The sequence below is a fragment of the Scyliorhinus canicula genome, chromosome 25, assembly GCF_902713615.1.
Source record: "Scyliorhinus canicula chromosome 25, sScyCan1.1, whole genome shotgun sequence".
NCBI classification, from domain to species: domain Eukaryota; kingdom Metazoa; phylum Chordata; class Chondrichthyes; order Carcharhiniformes; family Scyliorhinidae; genus Scyliorhinus; species Scyliorhinus canicula.
The window spans coordinates 8,343,866-8,358,870 of NC_052170.1; the positions used below are offsets into that span (position 1 = coordinate 8,343,866).

At 45.1% G+C, this 15,005-nt stretch overlaps 1 protein-coding gene across 3 annotated transcripts in view; it reads right to left on the reverse strand.

Annotated features, from left to right (window-relative positions):
- Positions 1-2,514: 2,514 nt before the first annotated feature.
- The window catches only part of LOC119957122 (tetraspanin-1-like), a 53,809-nt gene continuing 41,318 nt past the window's right edge, over positions 2,515-15,005 (reverse strand). For 2 of the 3 annotated variants that reach the window (XM_038784845.1, XM_038784846.1), the window contains exons 5-8: positions 13,290-13,397; positions 9,689-9,823; positions 6,706-6,789; positions 3,092-3,282 (exon numbers count right to left, since the gene is read on the reverse strand). In XM_038784845.1, coding sequence (XP_038640773.1) covers positions 3,217-3,282; positions 6,706-6,789; positions 9,689-9,823; positions 13,290-13,397 — 393 coding nt within the window. In that variant the 3' untranslated portion in view covers positions 3,092-3,216. Of the gene's footprint in view, positions 3,283-6,705; positions 6,790-9,683; positions 9,824-13,289; positions 13,398-15,005 lie in introns of all 3 variants that reach the window. The other variant, XR_005458753.1, reaches the window with a different exon arrangement.

The following is a 15,005-nucleotide window of genomic DNA, read 5'->3' on the forward strand; positions in this document are numbered from 1 at the left end:
TAGTTAAATATAATTTGGAAATTATAGCAGGTGAATGCAGAAAAGTGGATATTAAAAATACAATTGGAACATTTGCTCTTTTAAAAAAAAGATGTCACTTCCTAAAAGGTTCTGCTTGAATTTCCCGATTTCTTTTCATGAATAATATTTAAATTTAAAAGCTTTGTTGTTTTATCATTTAACATTTCCGTTGCACTCTTAATTTGGAACCATGTAACGTAATTTATTTTTGAGCAGGGAGGTTTATCAATACACTGCCTTTTTCAAACATCAAACATTTGCTTCCTGTAATAGAGTTACAGATCCTGACAAAACTATTAACATTAAAACATTTTCTGATACTTCATTCAGTCATCCACAGATGTATTTCAGAGCTATGGAAGTACTCCATTGTTAATTATTCATAGTCCTAATGTTTAGGTAGAAATGACTTTCTGTGTGTCACCCTGAGCTTGTTATACAAACTTTTAAGAAATGAGAAACCATGTTTGGGCAAACCATTGAACTGCAACTTTCTGGACAAGCTAGTAATATTTCTAACTTTTTTGTGAGGACGCAGCTGTCATTCATTTCCATTCGAGGTTCCATAAAGACTTTTGGACGTTGAAGGCAGTAGTTGCATAGCTGTGGTGTAGTTCCCAAAAGGCTTCCAGCTCACCCAGTACTGGTGTGGAACTTATTATTCTCTGGAGTGGTAACTTGTGCAAAGAGAGCAAATATATTTCCCTCTCCCGTCACTCCTGCGCCCTTCACTTCACTCTAACTTTTGCAAAAAGGGACCTTTTATTAATGGCAGAATGTGTAAAATGCCAGAGGTACAAACTTACAGAAGGAAATTAATATTTAAAATGAAATACAACCTAAAGTATTTGATTGGCAAAGGCATTGCTATAATGTCTGTTATATAGTAAGCAGCACATTATTTTAATGTTTTTTCTTTTTTCCTGATGTTAGCAATGTTTTAAAGAGGCTTTAACTGATGATTTCTCCCCTCCACTACAATTAAGGCTCAAAAGAAAAATCTTTGGATTTTTGATTAGCACTAATAAATTATTTTGGTCTTCTCCATTGAACAGTGATAAGCATATCTTGAACTGAACTAACAAGTAAAACCCTTGCAAAAGCATAGCAAGTGTGAACTATTATACAGTGCTGCTCTACACGTGGAAAGGAGTTTGATCAGCTGCAAGGCAAGGAATGTTTATACTTTGCTCACAAAGTTTTGGCCTAGAAATTCAAGCACAGGCTACAACCCCTGATATTGGACCGTGAAACTTATTTCTGCTGCAGACAGTAGTAGCCAGCTGTAGCTGAAGATCGGGATTATGTGAAACTCAGGTGTATGAAGAAGAGGGATGTGATCAGCAGATGGTGGGTTAGGGCTTCCCTTGTTGCCTTAATGTAGGATTGCTCCCCTCAGTTCCCCAATCAGATAAGTGCAGGAACATTTCTGTCAGTTCTCAGCATGTATATGTGAATTGAGCATAAAGCAAGTTAAATGCTCGGATGTCTGACAATTAAGAAGCAAAGGACTCTGATTTGAATAAATACATTTGAATGTTTCTGTTCCCAATACATGTTCCTGATGCTAGTACAACAACCGTTTCTAATGTGGACAGTGCCTCTTCAGATAGAAATGAGTGTGTGCTTCCCGCTTGCCGGATTGTACATTTAGAAGATTGTCCAGCACCTGAAAGATGGATGTGGAACAACTGAATATCTGTGCTTTTTGTTTGGTCTTCTTTTGAAAATCCTACCTAACCAATTGAAATTGGCCTGAAAATTATTCTAAAATATACACTACTGATAAAATGGGTGGAATTCTCCCCAAAAAAGTCATTTTGGCAAGAATATTGGGGTGCTTCGTGTCAGCTGTTCCAGCATAATTTGCCTCGCGATCTTCTCGCATTTTTGGTCATTTTTTGGAATGGGGTGTAATTTGCACCGGCACTGAGAGGAGTGGGATTGAAACACGCCAGCATGTCCGGTTTCACAGAGATCGGGGCACACTTTTCAAAGACCCCTCCCCCCCCCTCCTCATCGCTGGCATCGGGGCTTCAGTATTCCTACCCCCTCAACCATCCTCGCTGGCATCAAACTCCCCATTCCTTCCAAGAATCACTGGCATCAGGGCCCTCACAATGGATCTTCCTTGAGACCCCATCCCCAGTCGCCGATACTAGACCCCCCCTCCCCTGGTAAGTGACACCCCCGCTATGGGGTTACCAAGTGCCTCCCCCTTCATGCCCTCCTCTTCCAGGCCATGCCCCTGGCTCCCTGGTATTACCAGGGTGACAGAGAGCAGTACAACGGCAATGGCCTCCCATGTCCTGATCACCCGGGAGCTTCATGGCTTCCATGTCCTCAGAGTCCCCCCTCCCCCCCCCCCACCCCTGGTGTGGTTATCTAGTCTGGTCTTCAGCGGTGGAGACCAGTAGTGACTTCCACCATTCTCACCCTGTGATGGGGGGGGGGGGGGGGGGGGTGGTGGAGAGAGAGAGAGAGAGAGAGAGAGAGGTACCAGGGAGTCAGGAGAATCCGGCTGATCCAGGATATTCAAATGATGATTTAAATGTGATAACCTCGCTGGCTGTGAACCAGATTGTGTCTGCTGCCACATAGCGGGGTGTGCGCTGGGTGCAGTGCGGCTGGTGAATCGCCTCAAATTTTTCTTGTTTTCCCATTTCTTTAAATGAAAATGGCAAGATTACCCTAATGAACAGTTTGCCAAATGCAGGTTGGAGTTTTTTTAAAGCTGTATATTTGATTCCTTTCCTTGTGGGAGGGGGAAGCAGATTTTAGTTATAACTAGGGTTGATATTTTTGTTCAAGGTCAAACCATTAGGGGCAGAGCAAGGTAACGGGTATATGAGATTGGCTTTCCTACTGATAAAAATTAATTGCAAACCTTAGTGATCACAATGATGAAAGCCACTAGATTATAATAATTTACAATACTTCTAAACTGTACACTGAGAAAACGAGGCTGTCCAGTCCCAAACCCAGTCATTGGGCAAAGCAAGTTAAAGTGGGATCATTGCTGGAAGGAGATCACATTCTTGTTCCATTGACATCCTGTGCACATGATGCAAATTGTGAAGCCTTTTAGTTTATTTGTAACAAACACCCTTTGTCTAATAATAAACAAATGCAATTCAAAGAAATCTAAATTGTAAAATAAAATTATACAGCAAGTATCTAATTCCTGCTCCATATTCATACGGTCTGTTCCTGTTTTTTGATTTGGCAGTACATTATCATGGATGCTGCCATCGCCCCTATCTGTAACATTGAAAAGAAGAGAACAGTCAGCATTCATTTATTGATGTTATAACAGTACACAAATGGGGAGGAGGAAAACACCAAGGAGAAAAAAACTCATGTCAAATCTTAAATATCTCACTTCCAAGAGGAACCCCATAGAGGAATATGTGTTATTTAAAAACGCAAGTCTTTTGATGGATCCGACGTGATTAACACGGGATTTTAACATGGGTGGCACAGTGGGCAGCACCATTGCTTCACAGCGCCAGGATCCCGGGTTTGATTCCCGGATGGGCCACTGTCTGTGCGGAGTCTGCACGTTCTCCCTATGTCTGTGTGGGTTTCCTCCGGGTGCTCCGGTTTCCTCCCACAAGTGTCAAAAGTGCTGTTAGGTGTATTTGGACATTCTGAATTCTCCCTCTGTGTACCTGAACAGGCACTAGAATGTGGCGACTAGGGGATTTTCACAGTAACTTCATTGCAGTGTTAATGTAAGCCTACGTGTGACAATAAAGAGGATTAATTTTCCGCCCATTCTCGCCAGCGGGATCCTTTGGTTCCCCCCGATGGTGAAGCCCCTGCCGCGGGTTGCCCGGTGCAGGATTCGATGAGAAATTCCATTGACAGCGGTGGAACCAGAAGATCCCGTCATCAGCCAACTGCTGCATGCTGCTGCTGAGAAACACACACGCGGGTGGGGGGCAGAAAATACCACCCTCTGTATTTTTCCATAAACCATTGAGCACTAGTGTGCATCTAGTTTATAACACATTAAATATACACATTCATACCATATAAACCGTTTAAGATAATTACAGAGAATCAAAAAGTTAGAACCTACGCATAATTGAGGCAAAATAAATCTCAGAAGGAAAAACCTAAACTCATTCTTCAGTCTTCGGAAGGATTATGTAAACACACAATTGCAGACAGGAATTTATATTAAGATTATACTGTAAGGCATTTATAATAATTTACCACGGCAAATTTAGTCAAACTCAATATTCAATTTTATAAAATACCTATAATTCATTTGAATAACAATGGGGCTGATTGTTTATTGGCTGTCAGAGGCATTTTGATGACTGCATGAGAGCTAGGATGTTTGTATTTGATTAATAGTTTGCAGTGCAAGTTTGCCTGTTGAACTTAGCAACCAATGCCTTGGGTGAATATTTTGCGGCCACTAATCAATTTAAGCAAGGAAAATGGAGCGTGCCTTGGCATTGGGCAATCTTTTGAACTTATCTTTTGAAAGCCCCTCCCCCCCCCCCCCCCCCCCCCCCCCACCATCACACTGCAGTCAGGGTTCACAGAGGAGGAGGAGATGCCTATCTCCGCAATGGAGCCAATCAGGTCAGGAGTGCTGAATGCGGGCTTTTGACAGGCATCTTGAAAGGGCATAGGGGCACCCCTGCCCCCGCAATGGTATTCTCCATCTCCCCTTGCTGCCTTTTACCACAAGTCTGAAAAGTGGCAGGCTGGTCACTCTGCTCTTCACTCCCTTCCCCCCCCTACTTAACTCCCAACTCAACCCCTCCCCCTCCTCCACCAAGAGGACGCGGAGCTGCTCCGACACCTCCAAGCTCCCCACGGAGTTCTGCTCACCACGTGCACACCTTTTGCAAAGATTGTGCATCATGGCATTCTGTTATAACACCGTTCTGTTAGAACACCGCCATGGATGGACTTTTGATATGGGGGTGCGATTCCGGCATATGGGCCTGATAATGATAAGCTAATAAGCGACCTTGAATGACAGGAAAGCAGCACACAACTGATGGGGGAAATGTCGACCACATCCTGTATTTACGTCGCTGGTAAAAGCGACTAAGTCCTTCTTGTGATATTTTCCGCACTCACCACCAAACCTACCCAACATAAATAAGAGCTGAAAATCCCGGCCATCATCTCTGGCAGGTCTCACTCTAAATTCAACACTATACTTTCTTATTTTGATTACCCAATCATAGAATCATAGAATCCCTACAGTGCAGAAGGAGGCCATTCGGCCCATCGAGTCTACACCGACACTATGAAAGAGTACCCTACCGAGGCCCACACCTCCACCCGTACCCCAGTAACCCCACCTAATCTGTTTGAACACTAAGGGGCAATTTTAGCGTGGGCAATCCACCTAACCTGCACATCTTTGGGCTGTGGGAGGAAACCAGAGCACCCAGAGGAAACCCACGCAGACACGGGGGAAAGTGCAGACTCCGCACAATCATCCGATGCCGGAATTGAACCCGGGTCCCTGGTGCAGTGAGGAAACAGTGCTAACCACTGTGCTGCCCAAAGAGGAGTCGTTTTTCTTCATCTCTTCTAGCAACATCTTTAATCAGCTTAACCATCTAAGCCGTTATTCTCGTATACTTAGGCGATTGTAACCTGTCTGCATAATTTAACCCATTTATAATTTAACCCTAATACTCCATAAATGCAGTCATCATTTTCATTGTAGACATTTCCAGTTGAGGCATAAAATAGAATAGAATTGAAAAGTATGAAAGTAATGCTAAGCCTGTAACCAGAAGGATGTGGAGGCTTTGGAGAGGGTGCAGAGGAGCTTTACCAGGATGATGCCTGGTCTGGAGAGTGTTAGCTATGCGGAGAGGCTGAATAGACTCAGACTGTTTTCATTAGAACGACGGAGGTTGTGGGGTGACCTGATAGAGGTCAACAAGATTATGAGGAGCATGGATAGAGTGGATGGGCAGGCACTCTTTCCCAGGGTGGAGGGGTCAGTCACCAGGGGGCATAGGTTTAAGGTCCGCGGGACAAATTTTAGAGGAGATGTGCGAGGCAAGTTTTTTTTACACAGAGGGTGGTGTGTGCCTCGAACGCGTTGCCAGGGGAGGTTGTGGAAGCAGATACAGTAACGGCGTTCAAAAGGCATCTTGACCAATACATGGATGGGATGAGTATAGACGGATACGGCACAAGGAATTGCTAAGGCTTTTGGCCAAGGATAGTATCATACCGGTACAGGCTTGGAGGGTCAAAGGGCCTGTTCCTGTGCTGTCCTTTGTTCTGTATTGCGCCTTGATTAGAGTGTAATTAGAGTACAGTTCTGGTCACTATATTATCAAAAAAGGATATTGAGGCACTGGAGAGGGTGCAGAACAGATTTGCAAGAATGATACTAGACGTATGTAGATATTCTTAGCCAGGGAAAGATTGACAAGCTGGGTCTCTTTTCTCTTGGTGATAGAAGGCTGCGCTGTGAATTAACAGGGGTCTTTAAAATGATGAAAAGGTTTTGATGAAGTAATATATAAGTATTTAAGGGGAAACTAAAGCATATGAGCAAGAAGGGAACAGAGGGTTACAATGGTGTATTTGATGAGGAAAAATGGGAGGAGGTTCGAGAAGAGCATAAATACACGCGTGGAAGAGTTGAGCTAAACAGGCTGTTTCTGTGCTGTGAATCCACATTACCTCCAGTACGCAAATTGCCAAAGCGACGATACCAAGAATTTTGGTGTGGCTCTTCAGAAAATTGAGCAATCGGCTGTAGCAACCCTGAGAACAATGAAGAAAATTATATTAAATCTTTATTTTCTTACCTTTATTTTTGCCTTTCTCCTCTTTTAAAAATATTAAGCACAGAAACCCTGCAAAAGTGCAGAGTGTATGGGCTTACTGGTCTTGTGGATAAATTTGAAAAATCTCAGATCACTGAAATAATTGGTACTGGGCAGTGGCATTTTTAGAAGCACATGGCCCATCGAGGCAGCAGAATCTCAGCTAGTGGGATCTAATGGATGGGAGTCTGCGCTGTTGCCCTTTCAGACAGCACAGAACAGGACTTACTTCTGCTCTTTCGAAGTCTTACAACACCAGGTTAAAGTCCAACAGGTTTGTTTTCCTGGTTATCCTCTTCCCATGATATACTTATAGATTATCCTGGGATTTCCCCTATTTTTATCAGCCAGTGCTTTCTCAGGGAGGCTGTCGAGTAGTGGCATTGTCACTCGACCAGTAATCCAGAGACCCGGGGTTCCCTGGGGACCTGGCTTCCAATCCCGCCAGGACAGTTGGTGGAATTTGAATTCAATAAAAATCTGGAATGAGAAGTCTAATGACGAACGTGAAACCATTGTCAAACGTCGTAGAAGCCCATCTCGTTCACTAATTTCCTTTAGTGAAGGAAAGCAGCCACCTTCACCTGGTCTGGTCTGTATGGCCCACATCCAACGAACAAATGAAAAAAAAAAATCCCCTCTTTGCTCTCCTAATTGCTTTCTTAAGCTCCATCCTGCACTTTCTGTTCCATTATTGCCTCTGTTGATTTGCTCTCCTTGTACTTGCTAAAAGCCTCTCTTCTCATCGTATCCTGAATATCTCTGGTCATCAATGGTTTTCTGAACTTGTCATTCCTTCCTATTACCCTAGAGGGAACATGTTGGGCCTGTACCCTCCCATTTCCTTTTTGAACCCCCCCCCCACCTCTCTTCTGTAGATTTCCCCACTAAAATCCACTCTCCCCCAATCCAAAAACATTTTTTGCAACTTGTTAATTTCTATGTCCATAACAAACTTAAATTGTAACATGTTGTGGTCGCTTCACCAAAATGCTCCCCCACCAACACATCAACCACCTATCCAGCTTCATTCCCCAGAATTAGGTCCAGCACTACTCCATCCCTTGTTGAACCCTCTACATATTGAGCTAACAAGTTCTCCTGTATACATTAAGAACTCCACTCCATCTAAGCCCTTAACGCGATGAAATGAATGTTGGGAAAGTTGAAATCACCTAATATAATTACCCTATTATTATTTTTACACACCTTTGCGAATTACGCACATATTTTCTCTTCAATTTCTTGCTCACTATCTGGGAGTCTACAATAAACACCTAACGATTGGCGGTCCCTTTTTTTATTCTTAAGCTCTATCCACAAAGCTTCATTTGATGCCCGCTCCAAGATATAATCTCCACTTACTGCAGTAACTGACTCCTTAACTAATAATCCTCTTTTACCCCCTCCTGTCTCGCCTGAAGATTCTATATCCCGGGATGTTGAGCTGCCAATCCTGCCCTTTCCTCAACCACGCACCCATGATTGCTACAAGATCACAATTTCACATGTCAATCCTCGCCCTTACCTCATCTGTTTTACCTATAATACTCTTGGCATTAAAGTAGAGGCCATCAGCCTTGTCTTATTCCCTTGAAACTTGTTCCTATTCTGCTAACAGTCTGCGTCCCCCCCCCCCCCCCCCTTGCCTAATTAGTTTAAACTCCTCTCAACAGCACTAGCAAATCCATCAGCAAGGATGTTAGTCCCGTTTGCACAGGTCCCACCATCCCCAGAAACGGTCCCAGTGGTCCAGGAATCTAAATCCCTCCCGCCTGCACCAATTCTTAAGCCACACATTCACCTGCGCTATTCTCCTATTTCTGTACTCGATAGCACGTGGCACTGGGGGAGAGACTATAGACTGTTGGCACATCTTCTTGAACAGCTGCAGTCCATGTGATGTAAGTACAGTGCTGTCAGGGAGGGAGTTCCAGGATTTTGACCCAGTGACAGTGAAGAAATGCTGATACAGTGTGTTACTGGGAGTGGAACTTCAAGGTGGTGGTGTTCCCATTTGTCTGCAGTCACTGTCGTTCAGTCATGGGTTTGAAAGGTGCTGCCGAAGGTATATTGTTGAGTTGCTCCACTGCATCATGTAGATGGTATACACTGCTGTGACTGTGCGTTTGTGGTGGAGGATGCCAATGTTTATGAATGGGGCAAGCTGCTTTGTCTTGAATGATGTTGAGCTTCTTAAGTGTTGTTGAAACTGCAACAGGCAAATGAAGAGTATTCCATCACGTTCCTGACATGGTAGCATTACTGCCGATTCCTAATTGCCTTTGAACTGAGTGGTTTGCTTTTGCAGTCAACTATATAGCTGTTGGTCTGGAGTCACATGTAGGCCACACAGCTTTGCAGATTTTCTTCCTGAAAGGGCATTAGTGAACCAGATGGATTTTTACGACACTGGTCATCATTAAACTAATTCCAGACTTTTACGAATTCAAATTCCACCATCTGCCATGGGTCAAACCCTGGTCTCTGGATTACTAGACCAATGGCAATACCTCTATGCCATTGCCTCCCCCGTGTCTTGTAGATGATGGATTGACTCCACAGAGTCAGGAGGTGAGTTACTCGCAGCATCATTCCTAAGCCTCTGACCTCCTCTTGTAGCCATAGTATTTATATAGATGGTCCAGTTCAGTTTCTGTCCATGGTAACTCCCAGGATGTTGATAGTGGGGGATTCAGCAATGGTAATGCTATTGAATGTGATACTCTCTGCTTCAATTAGCTGAGTCTTTCGGAAGCTGTAGCAGATTATGTACAGGTATAATAACCCAAAAAATGAGATGTTAATGTAAAAGTGTTTATGAATGCATACATTACCGGTACATCAGCATCAATGCCACTAAGTGTGCAAGGATATGCACTGCGGCAGCAATCGTCAGGATACTTTGATGTTACGTAATAGGAAGAAGAGTTTGTGAAATCTTCATAGCTATTGAACCCGCAACACTTGAACTGGAAAAGAAAAAAAGAAAGAAGAAATCTATTAAAAGATGATTCTGGTTTTAGAATATTCTCTTTTTTAATATCCAACATTGCTAAAGAAACACCAAAATGCTGCTAAGAAATATCAATGGATTGCTGTGACTTTAATGTAAAACATTACACAGTATATCTGGATTTCTTTGTATTGTTATTTGGGTTTCCTGTTGTTAATTAAAGTTGTGCAGCCAATATTCATCTGTAATGCCATGGTCTGCCAGCCGCATTTTCCAACGTGGCACGCCCACGCCGGCAGCGGGATTCTTCGTTCCCGCAGCCGGCCAACCGGGTTCCCCATTATGGGCACCCCACTCCGTCGGGAAACCCGCGGACGAGGGTGCGCTGCCGGTAGACCGGAGGATCACGCCGACGGAGAATTCTGCTGCATGTCTTTCAAAATCATATCGGTGTAACATCTCAGGGCATTAACTCCTCAACGGTTTCACTTCCATATATGGCTGAAAAGAAAAGTGATGGACGAGAAGAAGCATTTACCTGTTAAAGGTCCACCAGTTCAAGTCTCACTCCAGGGCTTGAACATAAAATCAAAGCTGACACTCCAGTGCAGTATTGAGGGAGTGCTGCACTGTCAGAGATGCCATCTTTCAGATCAGAAGTTAACCAGAGAACCTGCCTGTCTGCCCAGAGGATCCCATGGCACTGTTTAGAAGACCAGGGGCGTTCACCCCAGTGTTCCAATCAATGTTTATCCCTCAGTCAACATCACAAAAACAGGGAACTTACGGTGAGGTCATGTTAAAAAAAAGATGCACAAAAAGTGGCTCCTGGTAAGGTCTTGGCATTTGATCCCTTCTACCCATTTTTTTCTGGGGGATTTGGTGCCCGAAACCAGTGAGCAGAGCAGGTGAACTCTCTCCAGCCTGGGGTATGTCAAAACCGTCGACAAAGAAGCTCAACATTCAAAAGGCTCAGGAGGGAAGCCCGTCGAAGGAAGGTAAAGGAGTGAAGGTGGCCGCCGTGCCCATTACATTAGACACGTTGGGAGTGGCAATGGCGCAGGAGCTTGAAAGGTTCGGCAAACAAATGGACAGACCATTCGAGCGGGGAGTCTAGGAAATTAAGGAATCTTTTAAAGCCTCTATCGAAGTGGCTTTGGGCTTGTTCCATGAACAGTTGGTGCAAACTTTGAACATGGTGAAGGCACAAGGCAGAGCGCTGAAAGGAGGAGGCCCTACTGAGGCACGAACATCGGTTTGCCTCGGGGGGCGGGGGGGGGGGGGGGGGGGAGACAGAATTGCTGACGGTGGCAGAAAGCAATAAAGGCCTAGGACTTAAAGTGGAGGACCTCGAGAAGAGGTCATTGCGGTTAAACCTCAGGTTGGTGGGGCTGCCAGGTTGGGAGGGGGCGCAATAGGTCTAGCTATAGTTTTGTGTTTGTTTGATGGAGGGATGGGGAGGATGTGGCATCTGGAGGGGGGGAAGAGGTAGCAACGGGAGGAGGAATTGACAGTGACCAGGGGCTTTTCTTTGGCTCATGTGGCGATTCTGATTAGCAGGAGGGTCCATTTTCAGGAGGTTGCGGTGGTGGCTCACCTGGGGGGGGGGGGGGTCGGTATGATAGTCACACATACGTTGGAGAAGAGGGCTGTGGTGATGGTGAACGTTTATGTCCTGAATTGGGATGACGTCAAGTTTATAGATGGCTGTTGGCTACCATTCCAAAATGGACATACACCATCTGATTTTAGGGGGGTGGGGGGGAAGTTTCAATTGTGCTTCGGATCCAAAGTTGGATCGCTCTGGGCCCAGATCGTTGGTGCCTTCGGTAATGGCAAAGGTGTTAACAGCATTTATGGAAGAGACAGGGGGGGAAATCCATAGTGGTTTATGCACCACAGAGGTAAGGAGGTTTTGTTTTCTTTCCACTGGCACATAAGGTATATTTGTGTATCGATTTTTTTCATACCTGGGGTGAAGAGTGCTGAGTACTCGCCAGTGGCTATGTCAGACCATGCGCCATGCGGACATCAGAATCCTCACCACATTTGAGGAATGGGCCCTGGGGTAGCCGAGGACAGAGCGGTCACCGATGTCGAGGTCTGCACACGCTGCAGAGGTGAGGACCCACCTGGCCCCACCTGGATGACCTGGCACACGTGAATTGCCATACATACTGACCCATCTCTCTCACTGGCCACGTGTTCATTCTCCCACAAGACCTTCAGCCGATGGTGCCGGCTAACGCAGGGTGGTCCCCCCACCGGCTCCCAGGAGAACACCTCGCAGGTGATCTCCGAGGATGCTACAGTCGATGCATCACAGTTGTCATCCCCACCCTCCACCAGTGCAGAGACATGCACCTCGGTGGGCTACATTAGTGGTCAGGCTTCTGGGGCATAATCTGGTGAGCATCATACATTTGCTGATGCATATCAGGTAGAGGCAGGAATGCCGAGGCGAGCAGAGGTCTGCTGGATTCCGAGACCCAGCTGGATCCCAGTCAGATGCTGATCATCTGGAACAGGTTTATCCGGAGCCGATGCAGACAAAAGGGTGTGGCCGGGATATTCAGAGGGGGATGACAGTGACAGTCGAGCAGGTCTGTAGCCGAATAGAGGGGTCCAGAAGCTACAGGGACAGGAGATGGTGCCAGCAATGTGTGGCATCGAGGTCACCACTGCTAGGGTGGTGGTCTCAATGGAGAACCTGGTGTATGACGTTGGCAGCATAAGTGGAGGTGTCCAAGGTGTGCCACAGTCAGTGACGGCCATGGCTGTGGGCCTCGGCAGATGGTCCAACTCGATGAGGGACGTGTCCCAGTACCAGGCAGATGCCAATAGATTGCTACCCCTGCCCATCATTGAAGATCTTGACGCAAAAGTTGGCAGGTGGATGCTTGTTGACTAAACCCGATATAAACTATGCGTATTTACAGCTTGAGTTGGGCGCGGCCTCCTGGAAATAAATTACAATGAATACACACAGAGGCCTTTACGAATACACCCGTCTGCCTTTCTGGGTGTCCTCGGCCTGTGCTGTATTTCAACGAGTAATGGGGAACATCCTGAGAGTGTTGCCATGCGTTTAACTTCTCCATGAACCTTGTAGAATATGAGCTTCCCCCTTAAAGGGGACCTTAGAACAATATATAATTGTATGGTATATAAAGTCGGCCAGTTAGGAACCAGCATGGCGGACCCAATTGGGATCTACCACGAGATGTATATAATAGTTATGAACATAGAAAATACAGCACAGAACAGGCCCTTCGGCCCACGATGTTGTGCTGAACTTTTGTCCTAGATTAAGAACAAATGAATCTACATCCCAGCATTCTACCGTAATCCATTATAAATAAACCCCAGTTTTTTTGAACTGCTTGGTGTGAACTCCTTCGTGGCCTTATCAAAGAGTCTGAACTCTATATTAAATTCCACACTTATAAATTTTAATCATTTATATTCTATACATCGTTTACCTCTTTCATGACGGTATCCCATATTGTGGTAATGTCAGATATTCTGCCATAATCCGTTTTGATCGAGTTCACTGCCCAGACTCTAATGTAACCAATAAAAACTTCAGCCTGAAAAAAAGCAAAAAGGTTTGCTTAAGAAATAAGTTTGAAATGAAGAGTCAAAGCTATTTTCAAGCACAACGTTGTAACTTCGAAAGAATTAAAATAGATGATCTAAGCTATCTTTGTTTTGCTGATTCTAGAGGCCAGATTTAACGACAGTATTCAGCTTGGTTGCCATTCAGTTGGAGCTTATTCTTTTAATTGAAATGGACTGTTCAATCCGCAACATCTACTTTTACATCTGCTTTACTGATACCGATAATACTTATTTTGTATAAACTAAACCAGAACTTACATTTATATTGTGCCTTTAACGTAATAAAATATCTAAAGGTCAAAATAAATCCCAGGTAATTGTGTTATATTGTAGTCTCCATCATTGTCTGAACTGTTATTCAAAATATCCTAACAAATGAAACTTGACTTGATCTCAAGCTTTGCTGCTTGTGTCTGTTCTGCTATCAGCCCTGTGTTTGCAGACACACATTGGCCCTTGGTCTTTATAATGACATTAAGCCATATATGGCGATATTGGGGGGTTCCTCCAAGGATGCGGGCTCCAGATGGGAATTGCGATGGCCCATTGAATCAGGCATGAGGCAAAAACGGGATTGACGCCGTTGCGAGTCTCCCGGTCCGCCCCAATGAGATTCCCGCTGGCCCCGAGGAGGTTCTTCCCCTCAGTGGGCGAGAGCATGCTGTTTGCCATTTACACTTATCTGAATGTAATTATCTGGCAGGAAACCCGATTCACCGACCTCCTGGAATGTTCCAGTCCCCCAGACGGGAAGTCCTGACAAGGGGCTACCTCGTGCCTTGCACTCCGAGGGGGGCGCAAGGGGGTGCGTATCCTCCTACACTTGCCTCCAGGGTGTCGAGGGGGGGGGGGGGGGTCCTTCAGGGAGGTGGGGGTGGGAGGACTCGGGCTAGGCTGAAGGGACTCAGGTCGAGGGTCTTTCTCGGGATGCATTGTTTCCTATCTGTAACCTTTTAAATCATTAAACTCTCTCTCAGCACGTCCAGCCCAGCCCAAGATTTGAAAACAAGGATGAGAACTTCAAAAGCAAGATGTTGCTTGACCAGGAGCTAATGGAGATCAGCGAGCACAGGGATGATCGGAGAACGGGATTTGTTGTGAGTTCAGACAGAGTTTTGGATGACCTTAAATTGATCTGTCAGGATATGATGACAGAGACCAAATATAACACAATTAACTGGAATTATCTTGTCCTTAGGGTTGTCTTTGTACCCAGTACAAGAAATGTATTTTAATGGGTCCACAAATTCTAAAAATCCATGTTAAATGAAGAAAAAATACTCAATTCCAGAAATTGTTTTACTTGAAGTCATAAATTAAAATAAATTAAAATGAGAAATAACTTGAATATGTAGACTTTGATTCTCCGTTCCTTCACTCCGGCGGGATTCTCCGTTCCTTCACTCCGGCGGGATTCTCCGTTCCTTCACTCCGGCGGGATTCTCCGTTTCTTCACTCCGGCGGGATTCTCCGTTCCTTCACTCCGGCGGGATTCTCCGTTCCTTCACTCAGGCGGGATTCTCCGTTTCTTCACTCCGGCGGGATTCTCCGTTCCTTCACTCCGGCGGGATTCTCCG